The 20,459-nt window shown below is 43.8% G+C and overlaps 1 protein-coding gene across 2 annotated transcripts in view; it reads left to right on the top strand.

The window, feature by feature from the left end:
• Positions 1–20,459, top strand: part of LOC138481143 (zinc finger protein 34-like) — a 608,256-nt gene that overhangs the window by 93,597 nt on the left and 494,200 nt on the right. For both annotated transcript variants that reach the window (XM_069613071.1, XM_069613070.1), the window contains exon 2: positions 6,993–7,121. In XM_069613071.1, the coding sequence (XP_069469172.1) occupies positions 7,098–7,121 (24 nt within the window). In that variant the 5' untranslated portion in view covers positions 6,993–7,097. The remainder of the gene's footprint in view (positions 1–6,992; positions 7,122–20,459) is intronic.

The following is a 20,459-nucleotide window of genomic DNA, read 5'->3' as shown; positions in this document are numbered from 1 at the left end:
ATAATTGCAGCCTGATTGTGCGTATTACGAGCACTGTGGTTGGATGAATTTACATTGGTGTTGAATGAGCTGGGAGATGACATCAGCTGCAGAGAAAATGGATAGGGGAATCACTTATGTTACCTACCTCTTCAGGAATTGAACTGGATTCAGAGACGATTCATTCTCAGCTCATCAGAGACAAGGGTGGAGGTTTTGCTGAGTTGAATTGGGGAGGTGGTGAGAAGCAAGGAAATTGAGCTCCCAAAGATATACTGCCTCATTGAGTACATCCAGTGAAGTAAACGCATTTGTAGCCGTCCGCTTCATGGCTTATTCCACGCGAGGGTCAACACAGAGCGTGGTGCCAGGTTTGCAGTTGGCGTCACACTAATGTGAGATGGGGTGAAGTGCACACAGTAACATTTTGTAGCTAAATGCTCCTCATTTGGATTGGGACACCTGTATATGGATGTCATCTAGTCATCCACTCATCTCAACTCTGCATAGTACGCACTGTATGGTGTACAGGAAATCTGATGGCAGGCACGACATGACATTTGTTATGATATTCTGCATTAATGGACACGCACTTCGGAGAGTGGTGGTGTTCTGAAAATGGATGTGGACCGGAATGCTGGTCGGACCTTTACTCTGGAGTTGCACTATACAATGGTGATTGCATGTACTGTAGGCTGAGGTTGTGGGGTGTACCTCTGCACATGACATCAATACGTTTCATCTCTACCCATTAGAAGCATAATGTTGGCTGGAACCCTATCATCAATTTGGACGAATATGAAGTACTTTTTTGTGTACCTACTAATAAGAGTTCGGTTCCATTCTGTGGGTTTCTACTTTGCCAAATGCAAGCTGCTATTGTATTACTCTGTCCTAAGGGGCTTGGGAGTTTGTATGTTACTTCTAGGAGCTTGCCAAACACTATATATTCCAACAGGAGAGTATTGGGTGATTATATGCGTTAGGGAGAGCAAATGAGGATTGTTGAAGAGGGTGGAGGGTGATTTTGAGGTTTCTTATCTTCATCTTTCACAATGTAAAGGCTAATTTTCCCTATCTTTTACCGTTGGATTGCAATACTATTCCTAATGAGGTCTGCTGCATATTGGAACTTTTAGCTATGCTGATCTCTGGAGAGTATATTGAAATTTTGATTCTAGGTATGGACTTGTAATATCTTTATACTGTTTTGGGGTTTTAGGGGAAGTTAAATATTTTGTTGTATTGTCTATTATGCTTATCTCATTGCAGATATTTAGAGGAGTAATATGATTCATTTTTGGGGTGCACGTTTTTGGGAGTATAGTTTGGAATACTGTATTTTATTGTATATGACAGTCTGATAGTTAGGTCCGCAGTTGATTGGTTTTTATTCGAACAATGCTTTTTATTTGTCGTTTGTCTTTTTATGTTGTTGCTGTGTGTTGTTTGTAGGTACGGGAGGAGTTGTGCTATCTCATATCTTGTTTGTCTCTTGTAATGGAGGTCTCCTATGTGATTGGAGAGGACATATCAAGATTTTGTTGGGGAAAATACATTTGCCATTCATGACTATGTGCTCTTCGAATACTGTTGATTCCTATATTTTGAGGTTCTGTGTGATGAGGAGTGACTGTGGAACACGATTAGTGATAATGAATATGTATAGATTGTGATGGGGACCTTGTCAGTTGGAACCTGGAATGTGAAAGGCCTAAATTGTCTGAAGAAAAGGAGAATGGTGTTGTCCAAATTATGGAGGGATAAAGTTGATGTTGTTTTTCTCCAAGAGACACATTTACTACCGGGATCCGAGGGTTTATTCACTAACTCTAAATATACAAAAGTCCTGTTGAATTGTTGTACAGCTAAGTCTAGGGGTGTAGGGATTCTATTTAGGAGGGGTTTGACTGTTAGTGTGGAAAGAGTGAGTATGGATACGGATGGTCGTGTTCTATTAGTTGATATAAAATATGAGGTGAAATTACTTTCTATTGGTTCTATTTATGGTCCATGTGTTCATAGTGGTAAATTATTTGCGTCTTCGGAAGCAATGTTACGTGATATGAGAGGAGAATCTATTATCTTGAGGGGGGGGACTTTAATTGTATATTAGATTATAGGAGGGATAGATCCTCTGCGTGTAATTTTTCTGGGCAAAAATCAAGCAAGGAATTTTATGATTTATTTAGATGCCCATGACCTTGTGGACACTTGGAGGAACTTGCATCCAAGAGATGTTGATTATTCTTTTTAATCTCTGGTGCATGATTCATTTCCGAGACTAGATTATGTTCTAGTTTCTGATGTCTTGATGGAATCTGTAGTGGAAGCAAGTATGGGGGAACGCCATCTATCTGATCACTCAATAGTGAAAATTAAGCTGCATTTTGATAGCGAGGGAAGAGGAAATTGTAGATGGCGACTCATGCCCTCTATTTTGAAAGAGGAGAATGCTTCCAAAGAGTTGAGTACTTCCATTAAGAATTCATTTAGTGATAATAAAGGCTCATCGGATGGTCTCATGGTTTGGGACCCCTTTAAAGCCTTTATTAGGGGGAGTTGATGTGCTGGACTGCTAGGGCAATGAAAAGAGGGGAAACAAATATATTGGAACTCAAGACTACCTTAGGAGATCTGCAACGGAGGTATGCTTTATCAAACAGTAATAAGGATAGAATGGAATTGAATATGGTGAGGGATGCCCTGAAACTGGAGATTGAGTTGCAAATGGAGAAATGTTTGTTTTATATGAGGCAAAGATATTGGGAAGGAGGAGATAGAGGGGGGAAACTGTTGGCAAACAAACTAAAGGGTTTTTTAGAAAGATACCACGTACGTAAAATTGAGAAGGGTACTGATGGTGTGGCGGTAACGAGGAAAGAGATAGGTGAATGATTTTTGTTTATTTTATCATGATTTCCACACTGATGAGCTTACACCGCAATTGCAGCAACTGGATGTATTTTTTGGAAAAATTGATGTTCCATCTTTGTCTGAGGAAGGCAGAAATTTGCTTGCCGCGCCAATTACTGTGTCAGATGTATTGTTCGCAATTGGTGGATTGCAGGATGGGAAATCTCCAGGTATGGATGGTTTATCTACTGAATTTTAAAAGGGCTTTGATGAACAGCTAGCGCCGGAGTTGTGTGAGTTGTATAATCGATTCTTAATGGAAGGTGTTTTGTGTCCATCAATGAAGGAGGCTGTCGTAAAAGTTGTTCCGAAACCAGGGAAAGATGTGGCTTATTGCTGCAATTATCGACCTATCTCATTGCTAAATGGGGATATCCATTTTTCTTCTAAGATATTGGCAAATAGATTATTGGGAGGGCTGATTGATAGGGCTCAGGGGGGGTTTATGAGACAAAGACATGGATATGATAATATTATGACTCTTCTGGATATTATGCATTTATCAGAATCTACAGTTAGTGAGACTTTGTTGATATTTTTGGATGCCGAAAAGGATTTCGATAGTTAATTGGACATTTCTAAATGATACTCTTCTGAAAATGGGGTTTGGGCCTCTATTTATCAATGCTATTGGGGCTCTGCAGTCAGATATATCAGCCATGGTCTGGGTGAATGGGGGATTTTTGGGGGCCTTTTGTTTATTTAGAAGCACAAGACAAGGCTGTCCCATCTACTTTCCTTTTTAATTTGGTTCTGGAGCCCTTGTTGGCCTATATCAGATAGAATATTGCAATTAAAGGATTGTGTGTAGGGGTTTGGCAAATTAAAGTCTTGGCGTATGCGGATGATGTGGTGGTAATCCTGAATAATCCGAGGGAAAGTGGACCTGTTTTGAGAAATATGATTGAGGAAGTAGGGAGGTTGTCGGGTTATAAAATCAATTGGGGAAAATCAGTAGTTTTTCCTCTGAGTATTACTCTTTAATTGTGATAGATTGTTGGGTTGGGATTGCAAATGGGAAAGGGATTGTGTCAAATATTTAGGTATTAATCTGGTTAGGGATGTTAACAAGTTGGTTGAGTATAATGTGAATAAAATAAAAGAGGTTCTCCAAAAAGACATTAGGAAATGGCGATGTACTATCTTGAGTATCTGGGCGAAAGTTGATGCAATTAAAATGATGCTGCTTCCTAAGGTTTTGTACCTTTTGCAATCCATTCCTTTACAGTTCAGGAATAAAATAATAGGACTTATTGATAAAGTTTTTCAGGACTTTTTGTGGGGTGTTGGGAAAAGAGCTAGGAACCCACGTTATATTATGACTCGAAAAGTTTGTGATGGTGGGTTTGCTTATCCTGTTTTGGGGAACTATTTTAAAGGCTTCTTACTTAAAAAATGTTTCATTTTCTTGAATGATGATTTAGACTTAGTGCCCTGGTGGGTGAGAATTGAGAGAGAAATGTTGAAACCGAACAATGCAAGAAGTTTGTATTTTCTTGGGGAAATTACCTCGTCGGGCTATGACTCTGAAATCAGTTGCTGTTACTAAGGACACTTTGATCTTGTTGGTTACTACTAATGGTCAGGGATTGATATGTATAAAGAGGCTTATTTATGGTGTAATCCTGGTTTGCAGGTTAATAATATGTTGTTGTATTGGAAGAGTTGGAGTAATAGAGGTGTTCTGGAAATTGGGGATGTTTGGAATGAAGATGATGAAATAGTTCCCTTTGACGATCTATGTTTTAAATATGGACTAAGTAGGAGGGAACAGGGAAGGTATAGAATACTAAAGTATTTGCTTTCTGAGCAGCGGCGGATTTTAGACTCTGGATTTGTAGAGAGGACAGAGATATATGTGGGTTGTTTACTGTAATGCAACAGAGTGTCAAATATTATGAACTTTATTCCTTTGGAGAATGCTTGGTTGGTCTCATGGAAGAAACTAAGAATGAAATGGTCTGAAGAGTTGGGCAATGACATTCCAGTGGAGGAGAGGGAACAAATCTGGAAGGTCCCGGCTAAAGCGAAAATCGACTTAAATTTGCGTTACGTTCATCAAAGGGTATTGGGTAATATTTACTGTACTTTGCTTCCTATATGTAGTCTTGGATTGCTGGACAATGATATTTGTTGGGGGTGTCAGAAGGAGAAGGGTTCTCTGTTGCATATGTTGTGGTACTGTGATAGAGTGAGGGACTATTGGAAGGATGTGTTGAATAGGATTGATGCAATTTGGACTATTAATTTCCTGCGGAGCCCATTATCTGTGCTTCTGCTATCTCCAAGATGCGGGCGTAATATTGTTTATGTGGTTAGGAATTGGATTAATAAAGGATTATTGGTAGCTGTTAAACAGGTGTTAAAGGTGTGGAAAACGAGGAAAAACCTGTTATGGAGGACTGGCTATGTGATATGAAGATTCCTTCAAGGTATGTGAAATGCTTATTATGTAAACAGCAAAAAGGAACAATTTATGAGGAACTTTGGGGACCTTTTAATGAATTTTATGGAAGTGAATGATTATATGTCAAGGTGTGAGTGTTTTTTTATTATGAGGTGGTTGGGATGTGGGTGTGTTTTATGTCTTATCTTTGTCTTGATTTGTCTTGTTGTTTTGTTGTTCTTTGTTGTTTCATAATACTTTAAAGAATCTGAGTTTGGGTATTTAGACTTAATATTGAGGGAGTGATTCTTTACTTCTATGTGGTATTGAACACTTTTTGTTTCCTTTTTATTGTTTTATTGTACTCATTTATTCTTTCAATTCAATGATTGATTGTAATACATTTATGAAAATTATAAATACAGTATTTAAAAAAAAAAAGCATTGGAAGGGGAGTATACAAGGCAGTTGCAAGAGAATATACCAGTCAAGGAACAATTGAACAGTGCATAAAAGATAATAGCCACAAAAGGGGGCCTGAGAAGGATATATCATGATGAGCAACAGGCTATGTAAAACAAGAGAAACAAAGAGGGAAAACCCGGCAGGGGAATACACCAGGTATCCTAGCAACATAAAAGATAAAGAACCAAGTTGTTTTGAATATCAGTTGTGTTGTGAAGGAAGAGAAACTTAAGTAACTGATAACCTTCTCCTCAGTTGTACAGTCAAAAGATATCACCCGCTTAGCAATGAACTCTATCCGTCTGGGACATTTGTGTTGGAGTTGTGCATTCTTCTTTTTGAATCGCCCACTGGAGCAAGAACATTTATCCTTGAAGAACCTTTATGTTGGAGCTATTTATTCTTCTTTCATGAACACTATTCTAACCCACCCAAGGTTAAAGACATTTCCATTTTCACCTTAGAATTTGTGTGAGGGTCAGAATATTACTTTGGGCACGGGACAGTTTTTGTTTTGGACATTCTGACAAGGACAGATCCTTAGTTTTTGGTTTAGGTAGGGAAATCCTTCTTAGAGCAGGGTCAAAGATGCATTTTCCCAACCCTTTTATTTTCAATAAAAGTCTTTAACCAAAACCATGGCTAACTTGTGTCCGAGTTTCATTCCTGACTCCTCACATGTCCCTTTGCTGCCACATTCTTCCCTTTGCCTCCACTTTGTGCTGTAATGCTACATTACTCACTTTCTCTCGGCGGCAGAATGAATAGTTAATACAAAGGGTGCCACAAATCTAAATTCCACGTGAGATGCAAACTATAACTGTGTGTCTAAAGCACCTTCTATAAATACTCCCAGGCACAAATGTATATTTGTTTGGCATCAGTTGGCTTGGAAGCCAAACACAGCTCCTGGTAGCTGTTATTGTAAAACTTGCCATGCTATTCTAGGGTATACCTAGGAGCTAAGTAGCTCCCAACTCCCTTCAATCTCAAACCCTCCTTGAGTATTGTTCCTTTATCACTGACTCAGACATTGAGTAGAAAAGATATACGTGGAGCTGTCTGTTTCAGGCGAGAAGGGTGAAATGTGAAGTGTTATAGTCCCTTGTAGACTTCTGATCAGTGTTCCGTTCCTTCCATACCATGGCCATGCTACCTAAAAATGTGTCTTCTTAGTCGTGCCTCATTGTCTACATTTGGTGGAAACTGCTGCCATCTCAAACCTCTCCTTTCTATTTCTTCACAGGAGTCCGCAGAACAAGCCTTATCATTCATTCAGGAGCAGGTCGACCTTAATCAGCCTGATTGATCTGTGTAGACTGATATTGTTAAGCAGAAAAACAAAATTGCAATGTTTGAGCAGCACTCTGATCAAGTAAGACATTTGTTTGCTTCACGTAAGTGGTAGCTAGATAGTTGAGCTTCGCAAAACGTTTGTGAATGTTTGAAATGACCAGTTTGTATGTGATGGAGGGGTTGTATAATGCAAGTAGAAGACCATTTAGCTTACATTCTCTGATAATGTGGTCAACAGCAACAAGATTGCCTGACGAAAATGCAAAGACCATAGTAATGTGGCATAAAAAAAAGCAATGTGTTGTTATTAAATGCTTAGATCTATTTAATCAAAAACTATTTTTCAAATGTCAGAATCAAAGAGCATTACAATGGTCGCAAAGGGCTCCTGTTGCCCTGGTGCATGTAAGGGTACACTGAACATAGTATGTTTTAGGCCTTTGTCGCTTGCACTGTGTCTGTTCCTGTGAAGCATTGCCATCTGGCAAAGGTGTAGGAGCCCTGGCTTTTTTGATTTTTATTAAATATAAAATGATGCAGGTAATTCTGTCTCAGTGTGGTCTGCTGACAAGACCCCTACCCCCTCCTCTCAACAAAATCCATGCTAAAAGCATAGTACACCTTTGCCCTGCTGAATCAGTAGCCTGATTTACAGCGCCTGCTCCCCACTGGCACAGAGCCGGCACAGGGGGCACAGGTGGCCTCTGACAGCTGCAGTGGCAGTCAAGTCATTGCAGTAGAGTGTGATGAATCCTGCAAAGTCCTCCCAAAACCCCTACCTAAAGTCTCCTCCCTGGTGGCCAGGGTAAGGCAGCCGCTGCCTGATCCCAACCCTGGGGGTGGTGTAAGTCGGGAGGATCAAATGGGAGGAGAAGGTCCCCAAGGGAATGAGGACTCTGCTGGGAGAGGTGCAATATTTTTCTTCCTCTAAGGAGGAAGAGTCAGTAATACCGGAATCTGTAATGGCATGTTGCCAGAATAAACCTTTCTTTCCCAATTATTTTGATGGTGATAAGAACCGTTTGAATCCATCCTTTATTGGAAGTGGGAATAAATTCCACAGGGTTAAGCATAATTGTAGAAGCAAAAACTCCCATCTTCAGCAGGGGAATATGGAAGATTCATCTTTGAATATTACCATATCCGATTCAGGAAGTCCTAATTTTCCTATAGATTAAAACCATTCAGTAGAACCTTATAATACTCCTTTTAAAAACAAAGTTCATGATAATTTTTTCTTTAAAAGGAGTGAATTGAACATTGGGGACTTCAAGTCCAACAATGCCAAAAGTACTGAGGCGAAGAAGAGGGATGCAGAGGCTCTGAACTGCAGGTTGAAAACCATTAAGGTTAATGATTCACACTTGAGGGAGACTGAGAGGCATAAAGGGCTCCCTCGGGTGCAGGCCATGAAGAGTAGCAGCAGTAGTGGAAGGTGGAGTGCTTGCCATGACTCCACATCAAGATTTCTTTTTCTCAGCTGAAGGAAAGCAGAGACGCCCGAACCGCTGCCATTAGCCGTACGGTTGCCGGTTCTGTTGCGCAGCGGGAAGCATTTTATGTAAATGCTTTCCCCTGAGGACCATGTTTGCAGAGATCGTTTAGCGGGAAGAGTGAAGTTCGAACACTTTCTGCAAGGCCCAGTCTCGGGTGGCAAGTGAGCACCTGAAAGCCTCTGGAGCAAGAAACGCTCCAATTATGAAAAGTGCAGAGCAAAGAAAACCTAGAGAAGCAGTTTTACAGTCTTCCGACAATAGGTAGAAGCGGAGAACCCGAAAGAAGTGGCGCAAGCCAGACCCGGTGAGTTTACTTGAATACTGTGACCCGGAGCGCTCCGTGACCGCCCACTAGCCGAGCTCAGGCATTTTGAATACCAAACTAATGAAAGAGATACAAAGTGGCAGAAAAGACACTGCTGTGCGTATCGAACTGGTGTAAAGCTGTAAGATATTTAGACTGAATATCATGATGATATGAAGGAGAGAAAGTGGAAGAATCATTGTGTAATTCAAGGTTAGAATAATTGGCAACAACACTCAAGGGTATTAATTCTAAAACCCAAACCAAACCGCTATTGCCAAAGGGGGGCAGTTAAGCAACCAGCTGTTTATGGACCCTGTTATAAAAGGTAAAAAGAGGCAATGGAAAGAACTGACCTGAATAAGCATTACCAAAGCCAAACAAGAGCAGAAGTAGGAAAAGCACAGTATCAGTACTTGGTTAAAACCAGGTTGGGAAAACAATAATGGCAGGAAGGGCTACCCTTCTGACAGAAGATGTTCAGCAGGAGAGAAGCATAAACCTGCATTGCATGTGGCAATTAAAAGTGTGGAACAAACAGCACCAATGTGTCTCATGCTTTCCCAGAAGTAATCAACATTGAGATTGTGGAAATTCAAAGCCTTTATTGGTTGCACGAGGCAGAATCATACCACATAAATACTTGTGCTAGTAGTAGTTGCATGTTGTCACGTTTCTAACCCCTCACACGAGGGACTACATTTAAGATATGCACCCCTGTTTCCAAAAGCACATTACTATGAGAGTTACTATCCAGGTGGCAGCTGTAAAACTTAAATAGAAGCCACATCTGAGTTTAAGGTATGGTGGCTATGTAGTGTGCTTGGCACACAGTGATTGTTGCATAGCAGAATGTAGAGGTTCAAGGGGGTTTCTGGAATGGGTGGTTAGAGGGATTAAGAGTCGACGCAGGGAAGCACTCGCTGTGACTGCGCTGGTGGGCTTTATTAAAGACTGTATCATAAATAAACCTACCTGTGAATGTATCTTTGGTGTCCGCTGCATATTTCAGTTTGGTGACAAGTGCCCACTAGCCAGGATCCACATGCAATTATCAACTCAGCTCCTGGAATGGCCCCGTCACCTCAGGTAAGCCCTGCTTCCTTTCTGCGTGCACTGCTTTGCTGGCCTTAATCCTTTTTTCCGGCATGCCGGCGCAAACAATAAAAGGAAAAGGAAAAAGGCAAAAGTAAGGAAATGGGGAGGCCAGTAACTTGATCGCTCGAGCCGAGCACGTGCTAGAGGAAAGCACCCTATGCTGCGCTATGCTTTTTCTCTCCCGACTTCACAGTTGCCTGTCAACCGTAAACCAATACAGAGAGCTACTCCACTGCCGTTACACTTACCTCTGTGCACAGTACATTGTGAGGAGACGGGAGTGCGCTCCAAAAGAAGAGTCCTCTGCTCCACCTACAAAATAAAAAAATGTAAATGAGGAAAGGGACGTTTGTTAATGTGGACAACCACAACATTGCCACAAGTAATACAAGCATTACCTCGAGCCAAATAAATGTTGCCACGGGGGAAGAGGGTTTCTGCATCAAACACTCAAAATAAATATTCACTAAGAACAAAATCACTATTTCTCAAGATTGCATCAGGAGATTGCAATTATACATTGTTCCCTAGTCCAGGGGAGCCTCTAGTTCCTTGGAAACATTGGAAGAAATCGTTTGAGCACTATGCAGCGGCAGTGTGTGGAGCAAATACTGGGGCGGAAAGAAAGAAATCACTGCTAATGCACTGCCCAGGTACTCCGGGACAGGAACAATTTGACGATTTACCTGATCTTCTAGGCTAGTCTAAAGGACACAGAAGGAAAAAGAATCGGTGGAATCATTCATCACTGCTTTGAGAGGTTTAGGGAAAACCTGTAACTTAGCGCAACAAACTGATGAGTGACTGAGGGATCAGTTTATGCTTGAATGCTGGGACAGCAAGATAAGGGAACGTCTGGGGGGAAAAAAGGTGTTGCTCCCTTGGCAGAAGTGTTGCGAATCGCTAAGGAGGTGGAGCACACTAGCAAATGCGTGAAAGTTCTTGAAAAGAAAGTGCAACAAAGCAAACCTCTTGAAGGGAAGAGTGACGTCCTGGTGCAAGTCATCAACAGCAAGATGGCCACGAAACTGAAAACAGCAAGTGCCGCTACCAAATTACAGTCTGCTAAAAGCACCTCCTCTCAGAAAAGGTGATATTGATGCAATAATGTTGGCCATTTTGCCAACAGTCCTAACTGCCCAGCCCTAGAAGTAAAATGCACCAGGTGCAAAGAAAAAAAGCATCTGACAAAATGCTGCAAATCTCACACCATAAACATGATAGATGAATGGTATGATCATTCAGAAGAAGCTGTTTTCACAGGTGATGATGAAGACGAAGACAATGAAGAATTGGATGGGCAAAGTGATCTGGTGACAATCTATAGCCATCATGTTGAGATGATGATGGATTCAGGTGTGAAATACACCCTTCTTTCGAAGATATTTGATAATGTTCCCAAACAGACCCTTAATGCAGGTCAACATAAAACCGTGAGCATACGTAGGAGCCAACATTAATGTTTTGGGTTGCTTTAAAGGAAACGTCAAATTCTAGGGCAGAATGGCAAGAGGAAAAGTATACGTAACTGAAAAAGGTCTGGTTCCTTTATTAAGTTGGCTGCAACAAAAGAAGTTAAAAATTAGGCTGAACCCCAACGAAGAAGATTGTGCGTTACTTTGTGACTGGGTTAGATTGCACTCCTTATTGTTCAATAATAAGGTAGGATGTTTGAATGGCTTTGTACATAAGATTTGTCTGGTGCAAAGATCAAGACCTGTTGTCCATAAGGTCAGGCCAGTTCCCCTGGCCATAAGAGCTCAATTGAAGGAAGAGCTACTATAATTGGAGCAAGATGGCATAATTGAGAATATTGACTCTTCAGAGTGGATGTCGCCTCTAGTTGTGATGGGAAACCCCAATGAGAAGCTGAGGCTCGGTATAGACCTTTGTGCTCTCAATTGATGTGTGATGCCAGATCAGTATCCTCTCCCCTTTATAACAAACTCTAGCCACCTTGGGGGAGGCATGTGTGTTTTGTCTCTTGACCTTACCTCAGCGTATCACCAGATAAAACTACATCAAGAGTCGAAGGCGTTGACAGCCTTTATAACAACTGAAGTTCTTTTCCAATTGATATGAATGCCATTTGGGCTGGTGTCAGTGGCATCTGTTTTCCAAAGGACTGTGCATGAATTGTTCAGGGATGGAGTGATATGTTTCCAGGATGAAATGCTAGTATTTGGACCTGATCAACAAACACACAATTATAGGCTGAATAAAGTGATGAAGATGCTGGTGAAAAGGGGCCTACACTGCAAATTCAGTCAGATGGAAATTGATGACTTGGGTCATAGTGTCGGCCAAAGGAATTAATGTGAAATAGAGCCTACTGGACAACATCAAACGTGTGCCCATACCACATGACAAGGAAAAGCTGCGCTCCTTCCTCTGCATTGCCGAGTACTACTTGAAATGTATACCTAAAAATGAATATGAGACTGATTCTTAAGAATAGAGCATTCTATGAATGCACTGTGGAGTGTGCTGAACATTAAACTAGCCATCTCTAAAGAACTTAAAGGTGGGCAGGAAGACCATCATTTCTACAGACACCAGTAACACAGGATTGGGGGCTGTCCTTACACAAATGGAAGGGATCAAAAACTATGTGCTGTTTATCTTGGGTGAGAAACATTTGGTGGTGAGAGACTGACTGTGGTCCCCATGCCTCAAATGCCCTGGGGAAAAGTTGGTATGGACTTTGTCGGGCCAATTGTGAGCAAAGGTATGCACAAGTATTGTGTTGTCTTCATTGACCTATTACTGTTGTGGATTGAAGTGAAAATCACCTTGTGCATAACCACAACATAAGTTATTGACATCATGGAACAAGTGATCAAGCGTGAGGGGTATCGGTGTGAAGTGGTTATAAATAATGGGGTCCAGTTTAGATCCAAAGAGATGTGCGAGTACCTGAAGGAGAATGGTATTGAGCATAAGTTCACAGCAATCTATCAATCCCAAGCTAATGGGGTTGCTGAAAGGTTAAACAAGGTGATAAAGGACTGCTGGAGGAGGGCATTGCCTAATGGTAAGGATTGTGAGCACGCTGCGATGATCCGAATTGAGGCCCAGAATTTCCTGCGCATGGTTTGACTGGGATGCCACTCTTTGAGCCGAGCAGGGGAAGGAAATCTAATTGTAAGTTGTGTCCCCCGTGGATGAAAAGGGCGAGGTGGACGTGGGAGAGTGTGGAGTAGGCCGTGCCTCCTACCATAGAGAGGTTGATTGCCAACAAGAGCTGGTATGATGAAAGAAAGGCTGTTAAGGAGTGTAGTGTATGAGAAGGTGATCTGGTAAGAATTAAACTGCCTGTGCCTCCTGAGGAAAGGCCTCTCAAGTGGTCGGTTCCCTGCAAGGTCCAAAAGTCTTTCTGCCATTCTGTTATGACAGAAGATGGCAGGATGTGGATCATGCACAGAATTGTGAAAGATTTGGGGGAGGACCATGGACTGCTCCCGAACTCGGGAGGAGTGATGAACAGTGGTCATGGAGAGTGTTTTAGAAGGTCAGTCAGACAAACAAGTGAGGCGACCCGTTATGTTTAAGGCTACGTTGTAGGTCTTGGTGAGAATGGATTGTAGGTAAATCTTTGAGTGTGTAAACAGTGTGCGGCTAGTAGATTTTTCATAGTTCCTGTGTTTCATCTGTTGTGCGGTTTACTGCGTATGTTTTTATGAGGAAAGGGAGGTGTAGTGTGCTTGGCACTTAGTGATTGTTGCTATAGCAGAATGTAGAGGTTAGTGGGATTCTAGAAGGGGTTGTTAGAGGGAGTGAGAGAGTATACTCAGGGAAGCACTATCTGTGACTGCGCTGGTGGGCTTTATGAAGGACTGTATCATAAATAAACCGGTCTGTGAATGTATCTTCAGTGTTCGCTGCACACTTCAAGCAAGTAATTGTAATACATCAAATTGCAAATTGATAACACCCATCGGTCAGTTCTGTGAGCTCAGCTCAAATGTGGAAGGGTTGTGTGTATTCTGGTCAGACAGCATGTCCCTGCCAACTTGCAGGACAAGGGACTGAATGTCTGGGCCTCTCCTTTTGATCCTTTGTGAGTTTTGCTAGCACCTCTCTCCAGCAAGACAGCCTCAAGACAGCCTCCCATTAGGAGCTGTTGTGGGAAAGAGTCATCAAAGGGCACACCCATCCCAAAAGGACCAGCCTCACAGCCGGAGTGCTGCATACCGAAAGGGCCTTTGATGCAAATGTCTGGGGTATTCATCATCCCCTACACGATGCAACAGAGGAAGCACTGGCGATCGTAACTAGGATGAGGCTTTTTCAATGGTGAGCACTGATGCCCCACCATTACCCGACTGGGAGCATCTGCTCCACTTAAAAATGGTGTCCGCCATCTCTGAGGCCCTACCTGTGCTTTCCCCAGCACCCGTCCCTCCTCTGCCTGTTGCTGATTGAGAAACAAGAAGATCCTGTTACGCTCACCTGGTATCCACAGGGACGCCACCCAGCCGGGTTACTCACTGGTATGCTTCTCAGCTTTGCCCTGATGTGGTCTGCGGGGAAGGTTCTGCCTTGTGGTAGAATTAGGCGTGCTCTCCGTCCTGCCTTCTTTGCAGGGGCACGTTGTCTTTCATGGGCGAGTGCAGTCCAGTTACTTCACTGACGCCGGCCCGTTTGATATTGTTCCGGTAGGTCTTATTGCTGTTCTTTAGTTTAGTTGCTATCCTGCATGCCTTTCTTTGTTTAAAATGTCTCTTTTTTTTTTCCCTTAGGTATGCGGAGCTTCAGCGCACCAAAGTGGCTAGGTTGAGCCCCGCTGGTAAATGATGGTGCATTAAGAGTGCCATGATGCGGTAAGTAAGCGCTATGCGCAGCGCTGCAAAGTCTTGCCTTTGCTAACCTGTGTTTTCCTTCCTTGTAGGTCACGGTGTTCTTCAGCGCGAGTGGAATGTCCGGAGTGGTGCCAGCCGAGAGGCGACCAGCCAGGTAAGCCTTTTGAGCAGTTCGTAATTTGGAAATGTCTCTACTGCTTTCTTTAATGTTGCCTCTATCTTCCTCTTTCAGGTCATTCTGTCCGGGAGGCGTGCAGATTCGAGGAAGCTGTTCTCAGTAGCTGCGAGTGTTTAAAGATGAAGACTGCAGGTAAGATGCTGCTGCTAATGATGTTACATTTGTCTCCTTGCAGGTTCTGTTTCTGCGAGGTTCGAGGGAATAGCTGGACACGGTGAGAGTCACGTTGCAAGCTGCAAAGTAACGCGAAGCGTGTTGTCTTACTCGGGTGTGGTTTAAATAGCCCCAACAAAATAGTCCAGGTAAAGTAGTCCGTAGGCTACCACACCCAAAACACTAGACCCCATAACTTGGTTCTTAAGAACCAAGCTATGTGGATGCCTCCATGTTGGCTGACAATACAATAAAGTAGTTCCCAAGCACATTATTTTTCATGGTGGATGGTGTATGAGCCTGGCGCCATAGGTGCCAGGACTGGCCCCATGAGGGCTTTTGAAGAGGATGCCAGGCTCTAGAGGCCCGAGTCCTGACTCCACCTGGCCAATGGATTTGCGAGAAGGGGTTTTGGGCGAGGGTCGTGACAGATCCATTCACATGGCCCACTTCTATGGCCTGCAAGCCCTATTCAGCTCACTCCAAGGTTAGGAGTGCAACAAAACTGTATATTTGAACCGTCACTACTTGTCTGTAAAATCAGTGTATCCCCCGAATGCTGCCACCTACTAGTTTTCTACCTCCACTTTTTCAAGCGTGTACCCACGCCATGCGCATCCAACGATGCTATTAACAACCTCCCCTTTCCTCCAGCATCCGCCTCTTGCCTCCTCACACTCCCTTCCTATCTCTGGTGCCAAGAGCTCCTTTATACGATAGCCGACAACAGCCATTCAATACCTGGATCGCTCAATCACCACAGTAATGTTGTGGCGCTTCCCTCACCAGAATTGGCAGAACACCCCGTTCTACTCATTCACCTTGGAGTACTAACGCTATTGAATGCCTTCTCCTCAAATGCCCAGCCCAAAAGGCACGCTGCTAATAATTGCACATCTGCATCACCAGTGAAATTCCCTGTACTGCATGTGCTAACCAACTCACCAGGCCCCATTAGGGCCTGCACAGACTACACAATGCTTATGGCTACACCCGACACCCAACTAACCATGCAGCCTCTAAGGAACACACCACTAAGGCCAACAAACCACACCGCTCCTTACTACCAGCACAAAGACAGGCAAGCCACCAGAGGCTACCCCCAACTCGCCCAATTTCAACCAGGCCAACACCACTGTTACACAATCCTAGCATATCCCCTCCGGTACAAGCCACAGCAGGCATTATAGCACCCATAATACAGCCCCTAGGTAAAGTACCACCTTCCAAAATAGGCATGACCAGCTCCCCCGCCAGTTACAGCATGCTAACTACCACAGCCCTACTTGCTTCAGGTACCACCACTGACACTGCTCACCCAGCTAGTCTGTGCTAAACTAAACTGCCTCGGCCTGCAGTTCCCACACCTCAGTCAACCGATGCATAACTAGTCTAGCCCACTGTACTACGAGCACCCGGCCAAACCTCTCTCGACAGCCTACACTCAACCAAACATCCAGGGAAGCACAGTGTTTCACACATTCTGACAAATAATTGCTCCTACCCATGCAAGGGGGGCCAACAGATTCCACAAACTAAAAACCAGAACGGCGCACTCACCAACACCGCTGCCCACTTTCTCCCTTCCCATATTAGGAGAGCTCAGACACTCCAGACTCTGCTCCCGCACCGCCCAACCCCCCATTCCTCTCACCTTACCCACTAGGGAATTCCACCACTCCTCTGATGCTGTAACCTACAGTTCACGTGCCAAACTGTTGCCTGAACTTACTGCGCTTTAATAAACGCATGCTTCTTAGGAACTCATGCCATTGAGATCAATGGCATTATCAACCATAACCTGGAGATCCTGGCTATTACTGAATCCTAGCTCCACAGTGCCTCAGGCCCAATGCTCTCCCTAGCCATCCACCCCAACTACACCATCCATAGAGCTGATCGCACTAACACCCCAGGAGGTGGCGTTGCTCTCATTGCTAAACTATCCATTCAAATCGGACCCATTCAACCTGCTCCTCATGTACTGACAGCCTAATTTCCTGAGTCAACCGGATTCAGATATTCTGCTCTTGATCACCGCGCTCATCAAACCCACGACCAAATTCATCCTCTTGGGGGACCTCCACCTGTGATTCAGCGACCCAGCTGACACAAAAACCTCTGCCCTTATGCAAGCATTAAGTGACATGAACTTCTCTCAACTGGTCCCCTCCCCCACCCACATCAAAGGACACTCTCTGGATTGGATCCTTACTGCTAACACCACCATATCCATCGCTTCATTCAAAACAGTACTGTGAACTGATCATTCCCTCATGGAGTTCAGACTCTTACTTGCCAAACCTGCAACCACAGTTTCACCCCCTGAGCTACCAGTTCTAGTCTGCAAGACACGCAAGCTTACACATGATATTCTCTTGCCCACCCTCATCACCGTGCTTACTGCCCATACCATGCCTAGCACCATGAGACCACAATACTTAGCTAATTGCTACCATCTGAGCCTCCTCCTCACCATGGATGAGCATGCTCCACTTAAAGGGAAAATGCCTAAGCTCCACAAACCCACAAATATCTGGTCCTCAGAGGAACTGGTCACTTTATGCAGAAAAAAAGAGCACTTGAGCATCTCTGCAGCAGACACCCCACCCCTCATAACCTCCACAATAGCTCTAAAACCCTGCATGGGCAACACCTGTCCAGCGCAGAAAGTCAAACTCTGTGCACTTGAGCCAAGTCCCCACAAGCATAAAATCTGCTTGGTCAGCCCACTTCTAAAGAAACCTCTTGGCCTCGCCATCCAACAGCTACCGCCCCATCACCATAGTCCCCTCCTTACTCAAAATTCTAGACCGGATAACCTACTTCCAAGTTCAAATATACCTAGAAAAACATCACCTGTTTGGTACTAGACAATGTGGTTTTAGACAGAAGCATATCACCAAAACAGCACTGCTTGACTTAACAATATAAATGGATTACATCTGCGATTCAGGGAATCTAGCCATTCTCCTCCTCTTGGATCTCTCCTCAGCATTTGACCTTGTTGATCATGACACCCTATGCGAGACCCTCAGCTCTCACTTCCACTTCTCAGCTCAGGCCACAACCTGGATTAAATCCTTTCACAGTAACCACCCCTTAAGGTTCTTCATTGGTGAAGCGGCTACTCATCCCATTTTAGCACCTCTTGGCATCCTCAAGGCTCATGCCTTTCCCCCACCCTCTACAACACCTAAACTAAGCCACTCTTAGATCTGCTTGACTCTCTCTGAATCTTCTACACTAACTTCACAGATAACACACACATCCTCATTCCCATCTCTGGCAACCACACCTGTGACTCTAGTAATATAAACAGAACATACAGTATCTTACAAAATTGGATGGCCTCCCAAAACCCCTGTCTCAACGATGCCAAAGCAGAGCTGCTCATTGTAGGCTCACCTTTCCTCTCTACCTTTTAAATTGATGGCTCCGACATTACGGTCTATTGCACACCGCTGCTTCTACAAAAATGCACCCGAATAACTCAACATCACCACGAAACATGTGCGCTCACTACGATCAGCTTCCATTACCATTCTATGCATTCCTCCATACAGAAAAAAGAGAGCAGGCGGCGTCAGTTTCTGTGTCAGTGTCCACACTTTGGAATTCTTTACCGATGTCTATGAGATATGAACAGTCCTACACAGCCTTAGAAAAACTGCTAAAAACCTGGTTGTTTAACAAATATGTCTAAACCTTTCTGTAACCCTATTTGCCAGTTGTCCATACCAATGCCGTGATACCCCCGGGTCTGGGCGTTAGATAAATGTAATCAATAAATAAAAAATAATAAAAAATGACAATGGAAGGTGGCAGAGTTAGTTTAGACAGGGAGCTCAGTATTGCTAGAGGAAGATTTCACCATCTTGTTTTTCGCTATATACTCTCTTCCTTTCTGTCCCCTCCACTTCCTTTAGCATAAAGCACTTTTTCAGATGTCAGAGGGCAAAGACAACTTGTGTCAAGAACAAGGATTAGACTCCTTCATGCAGGCTTGTCTTAGTCCAATCACCTGTGGACTTTTGCCTTTAAAACAAGAGGTATCCCACTCCTTTGGATTACATTCTTTAATGTCACCATTGAGCATAGGCTGTGAACTAGAATGGCAATACTAATAACCTTTTACAGAATGTGTAGCCAACTGGAACAGGAGATCTGTCCTGAGAAAGATTAGCATGTTTGCTGGCTCTTTTGGTTTTTCCAGATTCCTCATCTCAAGTGAGCCTTTTTAAAAAAAAAAAAAAATTAAAAAAAAAGTCTTTCCCCTTCCCACTTTCTTCTACAGCTCACTTCTTGGTCAAGCACTGGTCAGTTCCTAGGTTTCCCAGTACCTGGGGACACTGCCACCTGCCCCTCATTTTACTTTGTGTCGTAGTACTGCCTGCTGTGAGAAACCGAAGGCTATCTCACCCTCTAGTCCCTTGGGAACTGTCATCCAGGTGGCCGGGGTATGGCCATCGCCATTGTATCCAGACCCCGGTGGTGGACCAGTGCGTGAGGATCATGTGGATGGGAGGGGGGGGGTTAGACACCTGGAGGAGAGACACAGTATCCCTACACCCATTTCCCCTTAGAACATCCTCATTCTGTATACTATCTGGGAACCTAATCCCCCCGCCCCCCTTTCCTACACACACTCTGATCTGCTGCATGGACAAAGCGCTTCAGAGAAAGACAGACTTGCAAACAACCAGTACGTTTGACATGTCCCAATATTAGGGTCAGGCACTTAATTTTGATGACTCGCACCTGAATCCCGTTCCCTTTCCCCACTGGGATAACAGGCGGAGCATGAGAGCACCTGGGAGGCAAGGCGAGCAGAACCAGCAAAGCGGCAGAAGAACAGATCCCGTGAAATTGGAGCGAGTATGGAAACAGAGCAGAAGGGGCCAAGAGTCCGGCCAGATGCTGAGTGAAGGTTGCACAGACTTTTCAAAGGAAACCTCCCCGCTAGCGCACAATGTGAAGGCGGGTCCTCCTTTGGGTGAATGACAAGTTGGGAGGAGGCGAGCTGTGCTGTGCCGATAGCCTTGGCTTCAAGGAAAAGCTGGGCGATTTGTATCGAGTGCTACCGGTGAGTGAACCATGAGACCGGCTGGCGTTATCAAGTGAAAGATACCAAAGCATTTGATGAGGCTCGCAGGGTTTTGTGAAACCGCGAGCGAAAGTACATTGTAACCCGAATGATGAATGCAGAAGCTGCACGTGTCGTAGAAAACTACAAGGGAAGCCTGCAACATTGCTAATGTGTTTAAGACTGAAATATGCTAAGAATAACGGAGTGGTCCGGTAATGGAATATTACCTTCTGGAAAGGCTCAGCATCCAGAGTGAAACTACTAGATTGAAATTAAGATAATTGGTAAGACTGCAAA

Source organism: Ambystoma mexicanum, chromosome 5p (genome assembly GCF_040938575.1).
Source record: "Ambystoma mexicanum isolate Mex_15411 chromosome 5p, UKY_AmexF1_1, whole genome shotgun sequence".
Lineage (NCBI taxonomy): Eukaryota > Metazoa > Chordata > Amphibia > Caudata > Ambystomatidae > Ambystoma > Ambystoma mexicanum.
Note: the sequence above shows the minus strand (reverse complement) of the source record. Positions and strands in the feature narration are given on the sequence as shown.